Source organism: Microcaecilia unicolor, chromosome 4, assembly GCF_901765095.1.
Source record: "Microcaecilia unicolor chromosome 4, aMicUni1.1, whole genome shotgun sequence".
Lineage (NCBI taxonomy): Eukaryota > Metazoa > Chordata > Amphibia > Gymnophiona > Siphonopidae > Microcaecilia > Microcaecilia unicolor.
The window spans coordinates 27,406,248-27,426,491 of NC_044034.1; the positions used below are offsets into that span (position 1 = coordinate 27,406,248).

At 44.4% G+C, this 20,244-nt stretch overlaps 1 protein-coding gene across 3 annotated transcripts in view; it reads left to right on the forward strand.

Annotated features, from left to right (window-relative positions):
• Positions 1 to 20,244, forward strand: part of MYO7A (myosin VIIA) — a 324,978-nt gene that overhangs the window by 58,141 nt on the left and 246,593 nt on the right. For 2 of the 3 annotated variants that reach the window (XM_030200066.1, XM_030200067.1), the window contains exon 1: positions 12,177 to 12,348. The exons of the other annotated variant lie outside the window; for it this stretch is intronic. In XM_030200066.1, the coding sequence (XP_030055926.1) occupies positions 12,244 to 12,348 (105 nt within the window). In that variant the 5' untranslated portion in view covers positions 12,177 to 12,243. Of the gene's footprint in view, positions 1 to 12,176; positions 12,349 to 20,244 lie in introns of those variants that run through there. 3 annotated transcript variants of the gene reach the window in all.

Here is a 20,244-nt window from a genome sequence, read left to right on the forward strand (position 1 = left end):
GCTTCCTTCTGTGCCTCTTGTCTTGAGATTTTGTGTAATGCTAGTAACCGAACCCCTACATATGTGTTGACTAGAATGTATTTGGCAATTTGGATGCTCTGCGTCTTTTGTTGTATTATGATTACTTTATAATTTTAACTGTATTTTTAACTGTATTTGCTTTTATGTGTGTGATTTATTTATTTATTTTACAGTGCTTATATCCCACAATTTTCCCACCTCTGGTAGGCTCAATGTGGCTCGCAACATTTGAATACTACTACTACTACTATTTAGCATTTCTATAGCGCTACAAGGCATACGCAGCGCTGCACAAACATAGAAGAAAGACAGTCCCTGCTCAAAGAGCTTACAGTCTAATAGACAAAAATAAAGTAAGCAAATCAAATCAATTATTGTGTGCAGGAAGGAGGAGGGTAGGTGGAGGCAGGTGGTTACAAGTGGTTACGAGTCAAAAGCAATGTTAAAGAGGTGGGCTTTCAGTCTAGATTTAAAGGTGGCCAAGGAAGGGGCAAGACGTAGAGGCTCAGGAAGTTTATTCCAGGCGTAGGGTGCAGCGAGACAGAAGGCGCGAAGTCTGGAGTTGGCAGTAGTGGAGAAGGGAACAGATAAGAAGGATTTATCCATGGAGCGGAGTGCACGGGAAGGGGTGTAGGGAAGGACGAGTGTGGAGAGATACTGGGGAGCAGCAGAGTGAGTACATTTATAGGTTAGTAGAAGAAGTTTGAACAGGATGCGAAAACGGATAGGGAGCCAGTGACAGGGCACAGTAAATGGAAGAGGATAAGCAGAGCAGAGAGGTAAGGATAAAGAAATGCGGCAGTCCATAATGACAGCGTCCTGCGGTTAGTGAGGCTGGACTGGATCTTTGGGGTATGCTTGCTCAAATAAGCAGGTCTTAAGCGACTTCCGAAAAGTCAGATGATCCGGAACCGTTTTCACTGATTTTGGTAGGGCATTCCACAAGTGAGTACCGACGTAGGCAAAGGTGGTAGCATACATGGTTTTATACTTCAGCCTAGAACACGCAGGGTAATGGAGAGTTAAGTAGGAACGGGCAGTTCTGAGCGTGTTTCTTGGTGGTAGGTAGACAAGGGTGTCCATGTACGCAGGGGCTGCTCCGTAGAGAATCTTGTGGACTAGGGCGCAGACTTTAAAAGTTATACGCTCTTGTACAGGAAGCCAATGTAATTTCTCATGAAGTGGACTAGAACTGGTGAACTTTGATACTCCATAGATTAGTCGAGCTGCTGTGTTCTGGACGGTTTGTAGCTTCTGTAAGAGTACGCCGGTGCACCCTGTGTAGATGCCATTGCAGTAATCTAGTCGGCTCAAGACTAACGAACTGACTAGGTCGCAAAAAACTCCCCTTGGGAAATATGGTTTCACTCGCTTTAGCTTCCAGAGGGAGGCGAATGCTTTGTTGGTGGTCGAGATGGTATGATCCAGCAGCGTTAAGTTCCGATCTACTATAACACCTAGTATTCGTAGGCTTTCAGAGATGGGCAAGGTGAAGCCTGGTACGGATAAGCTGGTGGGCCTGAACTTATTAAAGGGAGAGGCAAGAACAAGGCAGTGAGTTTTTTCGGTGTTAAGTTTTAACTTGAAGGCGTTGGCCCACGCAAGCATGATATTTATTCCAAGGCTGATGTCATCAGCAATCTCTGCAAAGCTCGAATGAAATGGGATGTAACTGGTGACATCGTCTGCATAGATAAACGGGTGAAGGCCAAGTTTTGAAAGAGCTGCAGCCAGGAGAATCAGCATTCATTTTTAAATGCCTTTACTTTTATGTATACTGCCTAGTATTTGGATCAAAAGGCAATTGATCAAACTATTAAACTTTGATCATTATATTATGACCTCTCCCTCCCCCATTATATTCTTTTATACCAAAATATGTGCTTGCTTCTTGTGCAGCCTTCCTACCTTTGAGGTATTGTAATATGTGTGTCATATCATCCTCCCGCCCCCTCTTCAGTGTACATAAGTAGGGCTTTGAGTCAGTCCTCTGGAGACTAATGATGCAGAATGACACATTTTAATCATATCTCTGTATTAATATTTTACAGAATTTAAGTTTTGCTAAATCTTTTGGATCAGCAGATAAAATGTCTGTAATTTCTGCACATCTGTGAGCTGATCACACCTTAACCACCAGAGGGCAGCCTTCATCCTTGTATGAGGAAATGGTCCTTGCAGTGTGCACTTGTTCCTTCTGGAAATTTCTGTACATATACTTCACTCTTGGATTTCTGTGAAGCTGATGGGCTGAAAACGCATGTGTGTGCATGCACATAAGCACACACGTATACAAACATGCAGATATATGAAAGAGAATAAAAATTATGGGATTGAAATTCCAAATCACTTATCCAAATTAACACCACCTGCTACTCAGAGATACTACCATGAATCAGTTTTAATGGTCCAAGTAAACCAGCGGGGATACTAAATTCTCAAATAAAAACCCAGCTCTATCTAATGGTTATCTTTTTCAAACTCAGATCCAAACAGCACAAAAAAGTTCTTAAGCGTTTTAAAATATTTATTTCAACAAACTTCACTAATATCAATGTATATCCTTGATTTTTATAAATGTACCTCATTTCTGTAGAAGATACTTTAAAATGCTTCAAAATAAGTACATAAGTAATGCCACACTGGGAAAAGACCAAGGGTCCATAGAGCCCAGAATCCTGTCCACGACAGCAGCCAATTCAGGCCAAGGGCACCTGGCAAGCTTCCCAAACGTACAAACATTCTATACATGTTATTCCTGGAATTTTGGATTTTTCCAAGTCCGTTTAGTAGCGGTCTATGGACTTGTCCTTTAGGAAACCGTCTAACCCCTTTTTAAACTCTGCCAAGCTAACCGCCTTCACCACGTTCTCGGGCAACGAATTCCAGAGTTTAATTACGCGTTGGGTGAAGAAACATTTTCTCTGATTTGTTTTAAATTTACTACACTGTAGTTTCATCGCATGCCCCCTAGTCCTAGTATTTTTGGAAAGCGTGAACAGACGGTTCACATCCACCTGTTCCACTCCACTCATTATTTTATATACCTCTATCATGTCTCCCCTCAGCCGTCTCTTCTCCAAGCTGAAAAGCCCCAGCCTCCTTAGTCTTTCCTCATAGGGAAGTCACCCCATCCCCGCTATCATTTTAGTCGCCCTTCGCTGCACCATTTCCAATTCCACTATATCTTTCTTGAGATGCGGCGACCAGAATTGAACACAATACTCAAAACAGCAATTCTTCAAATTATTTTCACATTTTGCAGAGCACAGACGCCTCCACCAACATGCGGCATGTTTCGCAAATGCTGCCTCAGGGTGTGGGCCGCCAAAACGTGCTTGAGGAATTGCACGCACTGCATCAGTGCCTGCCTGTGAAGTAACAGGCCTCAGACTGAAGTTTAATAAAGCACCCAATAGAATGGATACCCTGGAGGGAGTAGAAGCAATGAGAAGTGATCTCCAAACGTTAGAAGAATAGTCGAGGGTCTGGCAGTTAAAATTTAATCTATAAATTCATAGAAGTGGCAGAGCAAATACAGAAAAACCAAGTCAAACTATTTACTTCTTACAACAACTTGGATAAGCAAAATAATTTTTATATCTTTTTTTTTTTTTTTTTAATGCAATTTAAAGTGTTTAAATGTGCTCAGTCCGTACCCATTCCAACCATTATATCCCCAAGAGGAATATGTGGTAGTGTCATAGATGGAGCCATCTGTTACGTCTGTGCTCCTCTCGCCCTCTGGTGGCAGAACCGGTGGCTGCTATGGACTATCACCCGTTCCAGACTTTAGCCTAGTCCAGTCCGGATCTTCCAGGCTGCCAGACTTGTCTGTTTTGTTTGACCCTGCACTGCACCCGTAGCTGCCTGATGATGGCTGCAGTTGAAGCTCAGCTGCTGCTGGGCTTATTAGCCATTTGGAACCTCTCTGCCTTTGCCTTTGCATTGTGTCTAAGGCCCTGGTATGTTGGTGCTTTTGCACGTCAGCCTGAGTTTGTTTCCTTGCTCTAGTTCTTGCCTGAAGTCTTGCCTGTTCTAGTTAGTCTGTGTTTAGTTTAGGGTATTGCTTGTTTACTGTATTGCTTGTTTCCCAGTCTTGTGTCTTGTTTGTATGTTTTTGCCTAGTTCTGGGTTTATCTGTGTTTGTTCCCTGCTTCAGTGGCTGCTCGCAGGTTTCAGTTCAGTCTCCTGTCTAGCTGTGTTTGTTCCCTGTTTCAGTGGCTTCTCGCAGCTTTCAGTCGTGTCCTTTAGCCTATCCTTTCCCTGCCTTGCTGTCCCTGTGCTACCTAGCTGTTATTCAGTCCTGCCCTGTCCAGTAAGTCCTGCCGGCCACCTGAAGCCTGGAGCTCAACTCTTGGTGAAAAGTGGCCAGGTGCAGGTGAAGCCCAACTGTTTGTCAGAGATCTGCCCTGTCTCTAGCGTGGGGTGGTTTTGCCTGCCACTGCCGCTCCTCGGCAGTGGCCCAAGGGCTCACAAACCCAGTTTCCAGCTTTGAAAACGTGACACCATTTTCGCACATTCGATGTTCCGCCTCCTTAATATGTATGTACATACATCTGAGCGAACTGAAAGATCTTCACCATATATGTCTTATTACACTATAGCATTTGAATTTCTGTATATTAGAAAAGCATTCTTATATATATATGCTGCATAGTGTTTAACTGAGCTCAGGAAACTACACATACATTATAATGCAAGTGCTACAGATATTAGGTTTAACCATAGGGAGGTACGTAGTATTTGGTGACGCTGATATTAAAACCCCCGCATATCATTCATACAGACTTACTAAATAAAGATATGAACAAATATTTTTCACTTCCCTTGAAGATATATCGTGCTCGTGTTTGTGCTTCATAAAATCAAATCATAATCCATTCATCCACATCATTCTTGCCATCACAGTAAGTGTTCCCTTTAACTCTGGCCGAGTTTGACAAGTCTTCATCAGAAAGGGGAAAAAAAACCCCAAACTTTAAACCAATAACGGACACCAAACCCCGAGTGGGTTCGCGTTTGGAATCCTCCTTCGCACAGGAATTCTGGAATTCTTTACCCCTGTATGTACTGTTTGCAATCCAGGAGATGCCCCAGAGTTCCACAGGATTCTCTCCAATTGAACCGTTATATGGGAGGAGACCTAGGGGTATCCTGGATGTGGTTCGTGAAGCTTAGGAAGAGGAACCCAGCCTTGGAAGGAACTTGGTCAAATATGTGCTCACCATGCATGAGAGACTGAAGAAAGCTGGTGAGACAGCCAAGCTCTTCTTAGAAAATGCTCAAGCGGGTCAAGCCTGAGCCTACAATCAGAAAACGGTACAGAGTACCTTCCAGCCAGGGGATAGAGTTTTAGTCCTCTTACCCTCCTCAGAGAGTAAACTATTATGCAAGTGGCAAGGACCTTATGAAGTTGTGGACAGGTCATAAGTATTTCCATACTGGGATAGACCAAAGGTCCATCAAGCCCAGCATTCTGTTTCCAACAGTGACCAATCCAGGTCACAGATACCTGGCAAGATCCCAAAAAAAGTACAAAACATTTTATGCTGCTTATCCCAGAAATAGTGGATTTTCCCCAAGTCCAATTTAATAATGGTCTATGGACTTTTCCTTTAGGAAGCCGTCCAAACCTAATTTAAACTCTGCTAAGCTAATCACCTTTACCACATTCTCTGGCAATTAGTTCCTGTCAATTATAAGGTGGCCCAACTGGACAAGAGGGATGAGGTGAAGATCTTCCACATAAATTTATTGAAGACATGTGTCCCCATGACTGCAGCACTGGTTCAAAGAGAAGACTTTGGGCCAGCGATCCCGACAGAGACTGGGCCCTTGCACGTTCCATTTGGTGACCAGCTCTCCATCTTGCAGAAGGCTGACCTACAGTAGTTGGTAAGCCAGAATCAAGATGTGTTTTCTAGAGTCGAGCCAGGAGTGGTAGTCCGGCAACATTCCTATCAGATTCAAGAAGCCCAGAAGCAGAGAAAGAGGTCGCTGAAATGCTGAAACTGGGTGTCATTGAGGAGTCAACCACAATAGGTCATCTCCTATTGTGCTAGTACCAAAGCCGGATGGGAGCATCCAGTTTTGTATTGATTTTTGGAAGATGAACACGGTCTCTAAACTACAGGCCTATCCAATGCCAAGAATGGATGAACTCATTGAGCAGCTGGGAGGGGCATGATTCATTTCAACCTTGGACCTAACCAAGGGATATTGGCAGATATCCCTCACCTTGGCTGCCAAGGAGAAGACAGCCTTTTCAACACCCCAGGGTTTGTTCCAGTTCACAGTGTTACTGGTTGGCCTTAATGGAGCTCCAGCTACTTTTCAGCACCTCATGGACCACCTCCTTAAATTGCATGGCAGTTACACAGTTGCCTTAGACGACATCATCATTTATAGTGAGGATTGGAGGACGCATCTAATCTAGGTAGAGGCAGTACTGGATAGCCTACGGATCGCTGGACTGATAGCGAACCCAAAAACATGCTTCTTGGGCGGATAAGAGGTCCCATACCTGGGATACTCAGTCGGGAGAGGAAAAGTGAGACCCCAGATCCGGAAGGTAGAGGTAATCATCACCCAAATGCCAGTACCCCAGACGAAGAAACAAGTACGAGCCTTCCTTGGGCTCATTAGTTATTACTGCCAGTTTATTCCAGGGTTTGCTGAGAAAGCAGAACCACTAGCCCGCCTCCTGCAGAAGAAGGCTCCAGAGAAGATACACTTGGCTGAAGAGCTGGATGTTGCCTTCCAAACCCTGAAGAGGGTTATTTGTTCAGAGTTAGTGCTGGTCAGCCCAGGTTTCAACCGGCCCTTCATCGTGCAGACCGATGCATCAGAGGTTGGATTTGGGGCCATTCTGGAAGTGGACGGGAAAGAGGTGGCATACATTAGCTGGAAGCTGTTCCCGACAGAGAAATAATATGCAGTAATTGAGAGGAAGCTCTAGCTGTCAAGCGGGCCCTTGAAATGTTCCAATATTATTTGTTGGGGTGACATTTCCTGCTGGTCACCGACCATCAATCCCTTCAGTGGATGGCTTGGCATAAAGACTCAAATGCACATATCAAGCGCTGGTTCCTTAGCCTTCAGCCCTTTAGCTATCGGGTGAAACATCAAGTGGGTCGAGAACATGCAAATCTGACGTAAATGGCAGGTGTTCAACCGGGCATGGTTGAGCAGAGGGGAAGGGTATGTGAGAGGGTTTGTAGAACACTGCTCCTCATCCTTAAGAAAAGTCCCTCAGTTGGTCTGAGCCACCTTAACACTATTAGTCCCGCCCAGGGAGAAAGTGCGACAGGAGGAGTGGAGCCAAAAGGACAGGAACATGGAAGTATAAAAGGCAGAGCCAGAGTGGGGTTAAGGAAGCCCGGGGAAGGAAGAGGTGAAGAACCATCAAACACCTGTAGCAGTGGCGTACCAAGGGGGGGGGGGGTGGTGGGGGTGGTCCGCCCCGGGTGCACGCCGCTGGGGGGGGTGCCACGGCGCATGCCTGTTGCCCTATCTCAGTCCGAGAAAGTTCGCAATTCGCATGTGTTCAGTGCTCCCTCTGAGTCTGCCCCGGAACAGGTTACTTTCTGTTCCGGGGCAAACTCAGAGGGAGCAGTGAACACATGCGAATTGCGAACTTTCTCGGAGAGAGGGCAACAGGCGCGTGCCGCGGCACCCCCCCCCCCCAGCAGCGTGCACCCGGGGGGGGGGGTCATTTCGCCCGGGGGGGGGAAGGAGGGGAGAGGTGTCATTTCACTGGGGGGGGGGGCGTATTGGCGATCCGCCCCGGGTGTCAGCTAGGGTCTGAACGCCACTGCCTGTACGACATGAGTTTAGCTACTACGACCTGGCTGAGGTAAGTCAACTTTTGATTTGAAGACTTGTTATCCTTGTTCTGAGGTCTGGCTGAGGCCAGGCCTTGGAACCGAGAGAGAGAGAGAGAGAGCAGAACCTTCCAGGTGGTTTTGGGGGTGTGGCAGTCACAAGCTATAGACTCTGTTTGGGCCCTGTCAGCCATGGCTATGGTTAAGACTTTGTTCTCTGAAGTAAAGAGATTTTACCTTTCTTCCTGGGACCTATGAAGTAACAGGTAGTGACTGTCCTAAGTTATCTGGATAACAGGTTGAATATTGCCATTATCCAGCTAATTTCAGGGAATTCTCTGGCTCTACCCTGGCACTATCTGGATAAGTTCTGCCACTTATTCAACGCCGCTATCTGGATAGTGGGATTGAATATCTGGATACCTTTTGACCATAGCGAGTGTTGAAAAACTTGCAAACATCGGCGACTGAATACTGACCTGTATATTTTTGTAGATTTATTCGAAAACAGTAAAATGATATTGTGTTTGCACATCAACAGTAAGTTTACTATCATTTTAAGTTTTAATTTCGTTCTTACTAAAAATCAATAAAAAATACATTGTGGTTAGAAAGCTTTTTGAAAGTCAGTTTAATGGTTTGTGAATTATGGACCGCAGGTTATATGAAAACTCAGTGGACAACATTCAAACCCACAGTCACTGCATAAAGATAAGCTGGTAATGTAACCACAGTTCTTTATCACTAATGTAACCCCTGGGACCTCAGTCTGCCTTCCAACGGTTCCTTACTGGCATCACCTGGCTCTCCTTAGGATTTGTACACCAGGGATTCAGGGCTTGGGAACTGAGTGCCAGATGGAATTTAGGAAGATTGGTAAGCTGTGAGTATGTAAATCTAGGATAACACCTTTCCCTTTCCCTCCAACAGTAAACAAACAACACACACAGTGGAACAATGGTTCCCAAATCTGTCTTGGGGGGGGGGGGCCTCCCCAGCCCAGTGGCATTCCTAGGGTGGCTGACACCCGGGACGGATCACCGATGCACCCCCCCCCCCCAGCGAAAGGACACCCCCCTGGGTGCATTTTTACCTGCTGGGGGGGTGCGGCGCGCCTGTCGGCTTCGCTCGTTCCATGCTCCCTCTGCCCCGGAACAGGAAGTAACCTGTTCTGGGGCAGAGGGAGCACGGAACGAGCGGAGCCGACAGGCACGTGGCACCCCCCCCCCCAGCGGCGTGCACCCGGGGCGGACCGCACCCACCGCCCCCCCCCTAGGAATGCCGCTGCCCCAGCCAGTCAGGTTTTCATGATATCCACAATGAATATTCATGAGAGAGATTTGCATGTGGTGAAGGCAGTGCATGCAGATCTCTCTCATGAATACTCATTGTGGATATCCTGAAAATCTATTTGGCTAGGGAGCCCCCCCCCCCCCCCCCCCCCCCCCAGGACCAGGTTTGCGAAGCACTGCAGTAGAATACTGTAGAAATCCTCTACTTTTACTTAACAACTTACCCCACTGTTTACTATGCTGCGCTAGCGGCTGTCATGCGCTAATGCCCCACGGCAGCAGCTAGAGCAGCTTAGTAAACCGGGGGGGGGGGGGGGGGAGGGTTAGTCCCCTAGGGGTAAATTCTGTAAGTGGTGCCTATAAATCAGTGCTGAAAATTTTACATGCTGAGCGCTATTCTATAAAGGGTGCATGTACGAAAGAAGAGCGGGACTTGAAGGTGATTGTGTCTGATGATCTTAAGGTGGCCAAACAGGTAGAAAAGGTGGCACGCAAAGCCAGAAGGATGCTCGGGTGCATAAGGAGAGGGATGACCAGCAGGAAACAAGAGGTAATAGTGCCCTTGTACAAGTCTCTGGTGAGACCCCATTTAGAATGCTGGGTGCAGTTCTGGAGACCGCACTTATGGAAAGATATAAACAGGAAGGAGTCGGTCCAGAGGGCGGCTACAAAACTGGTCAGCAGTCTCGGTCATAAAACATATATAGGGACAGACTCATGAACCTCAACATGTATACGCTGGAAAAGAGGCGGGAGAGAGGGGATATGATAGAGACGTTTAAATACCTCAGTGGCATTAATGTACAGGAGGTGAGCCTTTCCCAAATGAAGGAAAACTCGGGAATGAGGGGGCATAGTATGAAGTTAAGAGGAAATAGGCTTAGGAGGAATCTAAGAAAATACTCTTTCATGGAAAGGATGGTGGATGCGTGGATTGGCATCCTTGTGGAGGTCGTGGAGACGAAGACTGTGTCAGAATTTAAGAATGGGTGGAACCAGCATGTGGGATCTCTTAGGGAAAGGAAGAGTTAGTGGTTTCTGAGGTTGAGCAGACTGGATGGGCCATACGGCTCTTATCTGCCATCATGTTTCTAGTACGTAGAACATAAACAGTGTAAATGCCAGCGCCTAAATTAGACGTGGTTCAGCTGAATTCTGTATTTTCATGTCTAAAATTTTGGAACGCCCTTAGCCACCCCCCCCCCCCCCCCCCATAATTTACACGTGTTAGGGTTTACATGTGGATCGTTAGAATACTGTTCATAAATCCTAATTATGGCCAATTAACACCAATAATCGATTGTTAGCAGCAAATTGACTACGAGTGTGATTTGCCAACGCAACTTTAGCCACCGTTTATAGAATCCAGGCCTTATTCTATAATCTTGTGTGCACAATTTGATGCTTAGCGTGCAACATTGCACACACAGATGATAGAATACCTACAGTTCCTTGGGTAACTTAATTGCTAAATTAGTTGCTAATTGGCACTAACAATCATTTATTGGTGAAAAATGATGCTGTCAAGTGGGCCCTTGAAACATTCCAATATTTGCTGGTTCAACACTTCCTGCTGGTCACCGACCATCAACTCCTTCAATGGATGGCTCAACATAAAGACTCAAATGTATCATGCGCTGGTTCCTTAGACTCCAGGCCTTTAGCTATCGGGTGAAACAATATGCTAATTATCACCAGTAACTGCCAATTAGTGTCAATTATCAACAATTACTCAGTGCCAATTAGCGTCAACACCAATTACCACCAATAGCTGATAGTCAATGCCAATTAGCGTCAACACCAATAACTTGGTTGTTCGTACCAGTTAGCATCAATTAGCACCAACAACTGGTCATCAGTGCCAATTAGGGTTGCCCCCCCCCTCACTCGGTGACCTTGATATAGTTAACAGAGAAAAATATATAAATGAATGTTTACATAAAAGGTGATGCCTTTTCTGGGACTAACTTAATATAACTGAGTAGCATTTAGGAGTTAAAATTCCCTCTGGTCCTAAGGACTGAACTGGACCTGGCAAGTTCAAGTTAGCTGTAAAACTTCAAGTCTTTAATTCATAATGGTGTATCCTGACAATAATAATAGCTTTGATGAAGTCATCTAAACTGGGATGTGTCCAGTTCAACTAACCCCACTATCCAGCCAGTATACTATACTATACTATTGATCTCTCTAAACCTGAAAGCTGAATAAATAATAATCAAGAAAGGCGAGGAATTGATCAATTATTTAAAATTCAGTTGCCATGAAACTGGGTTATCTGTTTTCTACTTCTGTTTAAAAAAAAAAATGCAGACGTTTGTAGGTTTTGAATTCCAAGTGAGTGTTGGCTGTCTTGGCTGTAAAGGCTTTAGGTTAATCAAAAGCCATGTGCTACACAGGACTGACTTTCGTCTGCAGATTAATAAGTACCTGAGAGGACTCGGCTGCTGAAGACAAGGTGAGATCAGGCTGTTAATGACTTTTTGTTCTTTACTGAGAAGAGCAGAAATTGCTCTCTTGAGTTCTAAGAAGACATTTGTGGAATTTGCCAAACACTTTAAAAGACCCGAAGTGAACGAACGTGCTTGTGCTTTTGTTGACTCCATAGCTTTCTAGTTCTACTGGTTGCTGAAGGTTCTTTGGATATGACAGGTCCTTAAAGAGAATACAGTTTGAATTTCAACCACCAATACGGCACGTGACGGCTTCTGGTGATTCAAGTGAACAGTGAAGTTGGTTACGTACACAACCTTCAAAGACAGGCGCTCTTCATCCTGAGCCATAGGAGCCAACTTTTCGAAATTATTGGGGGTGCTAAGACAAGTGGAAATAACCCTTCCTTGGACACACACAGTGAATTTTCTCAATATTGGGGGTGCTCAAGCACCCACAGAGTCGGTGGTAACCTAATGCCTTTTTTCCTACAAAAGAAGTGATTGCCGCAAACAACACAGGAGCATAAAAAAAAAAAAAAAACCTTGGGTATTCTTTTCTGAGATTTGGTCTTTTGATTCTTGCCTTCTTGAAGAATATGGTCAAAGCCTGTTTGAAAGTCTTGGTAACGGAACACGTTTCTGGGAACACGGAAAGAAGGTAACTGCATCATGTATAAGCGACGTGGTGTAGAGGATGAATTACAGAAGGACCAGGGCAAGTGGGCATTGCTGCGGAATGTCAACCAAGTCTTGAAGCCGCACACCCTTTTACCGGTGAGATACAGGCCCCATGGGTTATGTTTTTTCTTTCATTTCAAAATCAGTTCTGAACTGTTGTGTGCTACGTTATTAACAGGAGACCTTTGGGTTGCATGTGTGCTGCTGCTATACACATTCTGGGTTAATACCTGTTTCGTTTAATTTATTAAACACCATTTTGAACGCTCAGATTTCTGCTCAATGAAAATTCATTTCCTGTGTCTTTAAATCCTCAAACAACAGACGACTTGCAGGTGTCAGGAGCTGAAAGAACTTGATCTGCTTAGAATTCAGCTTAATCCAGAAGTAAGCCTAGTCAATATAACACGTAGGGGTGAATGTGTACATGCAACCCCAGTTCACCATGTTTTCACAAAAGTGATATTTATCAACTTAGTGATATTAATGCCTACTGATACCGCGATAAAACTTTTTTTTAATCATCTTATTCTAGATTAAACCAGGAGTTCTCAACCCAGTCCTCGGGACACACCCAGTCAGTCAGGTTTTCAGGATATCCGTAATAAATATGCATGAGAGAGATCTGCATGCGATGGGGCAAGTCCATGCAAATTTATCTCATGCATATTCATTGTGAGTATTCTGAAAACCTGATTGGCTGGGTGTGTACCGAGGGCTGGGATGAGAATCCTTGAATTAAACAGAGTAATAGAATGTTTGTACGTTTGGGAAGCTTGCCAGGTGCCCTTGGCCTGGATTGGCCGCTGTCAGTGGACAGGATACTGGGTTCGATGGACCCTTTGTCTTTTCCCAGTGTGGCATTACTTATGTACTTATGACAACAATCTTGCATAGAGGCAATACTGAATACATAAAGGGGCCTATTTACTGAATAGTATTAGCTGTTTGATGTGACGTTTAGTGCATGCTAACAATATAGCATTGTGCTAACTGCTATCATATGGGAAGAACATAAGAATAGCCATACTGGGTCAGACCAATGGTGCATCTAGTCCAGTATCCTGCTTCAAACAGTGGCCAATCCAGGTCACAAGTACCTGGCAGAAACCCAAAGAGTAGCAAGATTCCAGAATCCCAAACAATAACAAGATTCTGGAACCTCAAAGAGTAGCAAGATTCCATGCTACCAATCCCCAGGCAAGCAGTGGCTTCCTCATGTCTGTTTCAATAGCAGACTATGAACTTTTCCTCCAGGAACTTGTCCAAACTTTTTTTTTTTTACCCTAGATGGCCATAGGCGGTCGGTGGCCCAATTGTCTGGGGAGGCTAAAGGGGTGGGGTTAGAGGTGGGGCCAGGGGCAGGGCTTACATCCATAATTGTCTGACAACACACAGAAAAAAAAATAAGTAAAAATAAAATAATCACAATTAATACCTTTTATTGAATTTAGATATTAGATATGTATCATATGTCAAAGAATAAAGTGGTTGCTCAAAGCATATTCTTTTTTAGTTCCAATATTTTTATTGTGTTTTATAAATGATAACAAATGGCTAAAATAAAGCAATTAGCCAGCTTAACAAGTTAACAGTAACAAGCATCAGCATACATGTTCAAGTTAGGGCAAGTCAGGGATTATTTCGATAACAGATCATAATCATAAGTCACAGGAGTAATACATAATTTCAATTCTGACAAAGGTTATTATGTAGTGAGTTTAGTAAAGGAGACCATATTTTGTTGTACTTAACAAGTGAGTTATGTTTTTCAGCCGCAGCATATTCATATTTAGCTAAAATACACACAGAATTCCACCATGATAAATAAGTTACTTTGTCAAGATCTTTCCAACAAAAGAAAAGTGTTCTAAGGGCTTGATGTAACATTAAATCCAGTAATTGTGCTTGATATTTGTCTATTGATGATTGTAACATTAGTGATCCACATCAAACATATAAATGGCGAGTGACCGACTCACTCGCAAATGCGCAGTAGAGACTTCCCTCTCTGTCCCGCCCCCGCGTCAATACGTGATGACGGGGGGGGGGCGGGACAGAGAGGGAAACTGCGCCGCCGAGGTTGCTACCGCTCCCCCCCCCCCCCACTCGGAGTCGCCGCCGCCACCCCTCCACCCGGCCCGGGCCCTCTCTTCCCTTCTGAACTTACACATCCATTCGCCGAACGCAGCAACGCACATCAGCTGAGCTGCAGTGAGCCCTTCCTTCTTTGCCTGTGGCCCCGCCCTCCTGTGACGTAACGTCAGCGAGGGCGGGACACACACAGGCAGAGAAGGAAGGGGCAGCTCAGCTGATGTGCGTTGCTGCGTTCGGCGAATGGATGTGTAAGTTCAGAAGTGAAGAGAGGGCCCGGGCCAGGTGGAGGGGTGGCGGCGACTTCGAGGGGGGGGGGGAGGGGAGCGGTGGTGACCGCGGGGGGAGGAAAACCTCAATACCAGCCCGTTTTTACGGGCTCAACGGCTAGTATAACTATATTATATGATAAAACATCTTGAATATTCAAGGTGGAAGATATTGGCTCAAAGCATATTCTAAGCACAATCGCTCAACTGCAAAACACTATGCACAACTTTGTGCAAAAACACACTCATAACCTTACTGTACCATAAATATTACACTGGGCAGAACCTAATACACCAATATACCACCATACGGAAAATGCAGACCGTCAACAATATGAAACAAGGGATCATAATATCATGATACGTGTAGAGCCAAAAAACACCCTTTTAGGGTGGCTAGTGTTCACAATGAGCTCCTTTTATTAACGACCATATGTAGATCCCTCAAGAGGTAGTGTGTCATGATTTAGGCTCTACACCCTTTCTGATGTTTTGGTGCCACCTCAGTAAGGCCAACACACAATCTCTCCACTGCAAAACACTATACACAAACTTGTGCAAAAACACACTCATAACCTTACCAAACCATAACAGCACTAATTCCAAGGACAGGATGAGCTACAACCTTATGCGTGGAAAGGCAGCACTGTAATTACACCTGGCTCTAAAACACCAGTACACAACCTAGTGAAACAAAACAAAAAGGGCTGCAAATACTACACGCTAGCAGAATACTGCATCTTGATCACACATGAAAAACACATGACACAACACATATGAAGGCAAAATACTGAACTGGAAAGTTACCTCAAGAAGTCAGACTCATCACAGACAGTTCCAGGGTCCCCCTCCCTTATAGACAGTTCCAGGGTCCCCCCTCCCTCCCCAACAGGTCCAGGGTCCCCATTCCCTCCCTCACAGACAGTTCCAGGGTTCCCCCTCCCTCCCTCCATCACAGACAGTTCCAGGGTTCCCCCTCCCTCCCTCCCTCCCTCCATCACAGACAGTTCCAGGGTCCCCCTCCCCCTCCCTCACAAGACAGTTCCAGGGTCCCCCCTCCATCCCTCCCTCCCTCCCTCACAAGACAGTTCCAGGGTCCCCCCTCCCTCACTCCCTTCGAGTTCCAGGCTTCCTCCAAATTTTAAACGTCATCTATCATACCTCGTGGTGTTAGAGCAGCAGTGAAAAGCATTGCAGGCTTCTGGGCTCTGTGGTTTACTTGTTTTGCCTTCTCTCTCTCTCTCTCTCTCTCAGCTCTGGCCCGCCCTTGCGTAAACAGGAAATAAGGACGGGCCAGAGCTGAGAGAGAAGGCAAAACAAAGCATGGAGCCCAGCAGCCTTCAATGCTTTTCACTGCTGCTCTAACACCACGAGATATGATAGATGACTGAGAGAGAGAGAGACGCTTGGGGCTTGCGGCTGGGGAGGCTTAGCCTCCCCAAGCCTCTTATACCGGGTGCCTATGCTAGATGCGCTAACTGATGTTACCACATCCTTCAGCAATGAGTTCAAGAGCTTAACTATTCTTTGAGTGAAAAAAATCCTCCTATTTGTTTTAAAAGTATTTCCATGTAATTTCATTGAGTGTTCTCTGGTCTTTGGGATGGGGAATGGATACAGACTGCATCTCACAGTTAACACAGAAACTGGTACAGTGTGTTAACTGTTAACCTGGAGCAATTAGTCACCTCAAGAACTGTACCTAATTGCACTGTGCCTTATCAGCTGTATTGTTAATGCACATTTGTGACTTTTTCTCTGCATTAACTGCACGGTTGTCATCCCCGAATTTCTCCGACAGCTAATGCAGAGGTTTTGCTACTACCATGGGTTTTCTTTGGTTATTACCACAGAGTAACTTCACATTTTGCTAAATAGGCCCATTGAAAAATCTGTAACCTTCCAATAACATTTATTCATTCATTTGAGTATTTATATTCTGGTTAGAAATAAGCAGTTTACAGCTTCACTTTACTACCCCTTACCAAATTAGCATGTACCAGCCATACACAATTTGGGAGATAAAAGAAGCCAGGGCTACATGCATATGAGAAAGTCAATTGTTTATTTACTTACCAAAATACAGATCTATAAAGGTACAGATATAATCATTTAGTTTCTCATGGGAGAACAGCTGCTGCTATACGTAAGTATTATCTGCCTGCTGACTCTCTGAAGTAATTCTGTGCTTCAACTGTTTATATATCCTTTATTTCAAACAATGCCCCACATAGGTTTAACAAATCATCTTCCCCAGAGATCATTCTGCCTTCCCTCAACATCATCTGTCTCCCTTCAAGTTGCTAGACCACATTTTCTTGTTTATTGTAATTGTTCTTTTCCCATGTCTGCTTGCAGGCAGGAATGTCTCATCAGATTGGGGTCCCCCGCCAGCAAAGGTAGCCCACAGCGACGGCGGGAGGGGGGGTTAAGAGGGTCGTCGGCAGGGAGGCCCAGGGCCAAATCTATGGGGGCCCACGCCCCCCCTAGCCACCTTAAAACCAATAGACCCGCCCAAGGGGGAAGTGACACAGGAAGGGTGGAGCCAGGAGGGTATGGTCCAGGAAGTATAAAAGCCCAGCTAGATTAAGGAGGTTCAAAGGGAAGCAGCGATGCCCAACTGAATATGCTTCCATCACCTACGTGTGAACTGCAACTGCTACAGTCAGGTAGGTTAAGTTCTACTTGGAACCTTGTAATTTTGGATTTTTGACCCAGTGCTAGAGATTACATTAATAACTCTGGGGATCCAGGCCAGAGACAACTAAAGTGTACTGCTGTCCTGAGAGACAGTACGCATGGCTATGCAGAATCTTGTTATGTCTAAGGACCATTTTTGTGTGTATTTTCTCTCCCCCACCTGTGAATGGACCAGGATCCCTATCCAGTACTTATAAATAGTATTTCCTTTACCTTCATCTGTTGTGTGGCTCCAGTTCGTCCTGGCTCCATGCTTACCCTTGCTCACGTTATCACAGTGTATAAAGTATTTCCAGTGAAAGTGAGGTTTTTCTGATTTGCAGAATGTTCCCAAAAATATCTACTTTCTTGATTTTTTTTTTTTTTTTTTTTTTGCAGCTTTGCTTGCTTTAAAATTCCAAATTCCATCAAAGAAACTCCACAATTCACTTTGCATATTTACAGAGGCAGGTCTTTGAACCTATGATAATCTACTCAAGATTCATATAAAACATCACTTGAATGTCACTGAAATATTTCTCTGATGTTGTTCAGTGGCCTGACAAAGTCTCCTGGAGCAGAATGAAGTTTTATTTATTTATTTATTTGTTGCATTTGTATCCCACATTTTCCCACCTCTTTGCAGGCTCAATGTGGCTTACATAGTACCGTAAAGGCGTTTGCCAAGTCTGGTAGAGAAACAAATACAAGGTGATATTGTAGTCGAATAAGGCATCAGTTATCATTCTGTTATTCCAAATTTTGGTATTTTCCAGTGCCATGTAATAGAAGAAGAATGAATTGATTTGAAGAAACAATTCAGGATGAGTCTTGTATATTAAAGCTCCATACCCTGTTGGAAGGGCATTTTCGATATGAAATCTAAGTCTGAATTGAGACATTTTATTTATTTATTTAGATTTTGCTCACACCTTTTTCAGTTGTAGCTCAAGGTGAGTTACATTCAGGTACTCTGGATATTTCTCTGTCCCAGGAGGGCTCACAATCTAAGTTTGTACCTGAGGCAATGGAGGGTTAAGTGACTTGCCCAAGATCACAAGGAGCAGCAGTGGGATTTGAACCGGCCACCTCTGGATTGCAAGACTGGTGCTCTAACCACTAGGCCACTTGTCAACTCTGCCAAAAACATCTCAAAGAAATGTATAGCTCACAGCATAACTAAACCAGAAAAATGTCAATATTTCTGGTTCAGTTATGGCTTTGAGCTAGACGTTTGTATGCTCAAGACATCCATCTGTAAGTACCATTTTCGAAAGAAATAAAAGTCTAAAGGGAAAACATAGAAAAAACAAGCCATAGGGATGTCTGGCAGCATTCCTAGTGAACTGGCCACACAGACATGCCAGCAGTGCAGAAGGGTAGTCTAGTGGTCAGTGCAATGGACTTCACATAAAGGGACCCATGTATAAATCCTACCCAAACTCCTTCATTTTGTATGGTGAGCCCTCCAGGAACAGAGAAAATCTACTGTACCTAAAGGTCCACCACTACAATAGCCCTCAGGCTTGCAGGTCACTTATATATTTAGGTACAGGAAGTATTTCTTTGTTCCAGGAGGACTCACATATTTGTACTGAAATGAAAGAGGTAAAGTAGGAATTGAACCTGAGTCCTGTTATTCATTGTCCACTGCACTGACCACTAGGCTACTCCATCCACTTACTACTACTATTTAGCATTTCTATAGCGCTACAAGGCGTACGCAGCGCTGCACAAACATAGAAGTAAGACACTTGCTTCCTGCTTTCTTAGGAATGACCATAATATCTGGAGCTGTCATAGAGCTTTCAGGGGTGGGAGAGGGTCAGCGACCACTGCGGGATTAAGGGAGGGGGGCATGTCTTGATCCTTCCAGTGGTCAGTTAGGGGACATTGTTATGACTTAGTTGCGACTGAAACAGGTCTAGATAAACACATGCTACTTTTTTTGTCCTGGATGTTTTTTTCTGTAGCATTATTGGTGAAAAACATCCAGATTATGAGACCGCCCCAAGTCTCGCCCAAAACATGACTCCCAACGCGCACCCCCTTGTGATTTCTGAACTGCAGAGTAAAGTGTCCCAATTCTGAGTTTTGAAAATCGTGACTTGGATGTTTTTGCAAGAAAAATGTCCATCTGCCACTTTGTGTTGCTTTTGAAACATTTTTCTCCCTTCAATTTATTTTATTTATTTATTTATTTATTTTATTGCATTTGTATCCCACATTTTCCCACCTTTTTGCGGGCTCAGTGTGGCTTACAATAAGTTGTGAGTGATAGAAATACAGTTTGTTACTACTCGGTTATGGATTACATTGTGAGGAGTTAAGCGAGACAAACTCAGAGTATCATTTAGGAATATAACAATGGAAAATGAGTGCCATAGTATTTAATCAATTTCAAGAGCAGTAACAGGGCGATTCTGTAACAGGGGGCATGGTAGGAGCCTATTCTATAAATATATATAAGCACCTATATTCCTTTTAGAGAATACTAGACTAACAATGTATATAAGTGCCTAAAACATGACAGCAGCCATAGAGCTAGTATAAATGCATGCCCCTAAATCTCATTGATATGCACGTAATTTAAAGTATTCTATAAATTACATGCATACGTTTGAGCCCCACCCTTGCTGAACCCAAGCTTTGCCATTGTGTGTGCCCCCCCCCCCCCCTATGCAAGTACACGCTGTGTAAGTTAAGCAGGTATTTACAAAATATCATAAGAACATAAGAAAAGCTATACTGGGTCAGACCATCAAGCCCAGTATCCTGTTTCCAGCAGTGGCCAATCCAGGTCACAAGTACCTGGTAGAATCCCAGCTAGTAGCACCATTCCATGCTACCAATCCCAGGGCAAGCAGTGGCTTCCCCCATGTCTATCTCAATAACAGACTATGCATTTTTCCTCCAGGAACTTGTCTAAACCTTTTTAAAACCCTGATAC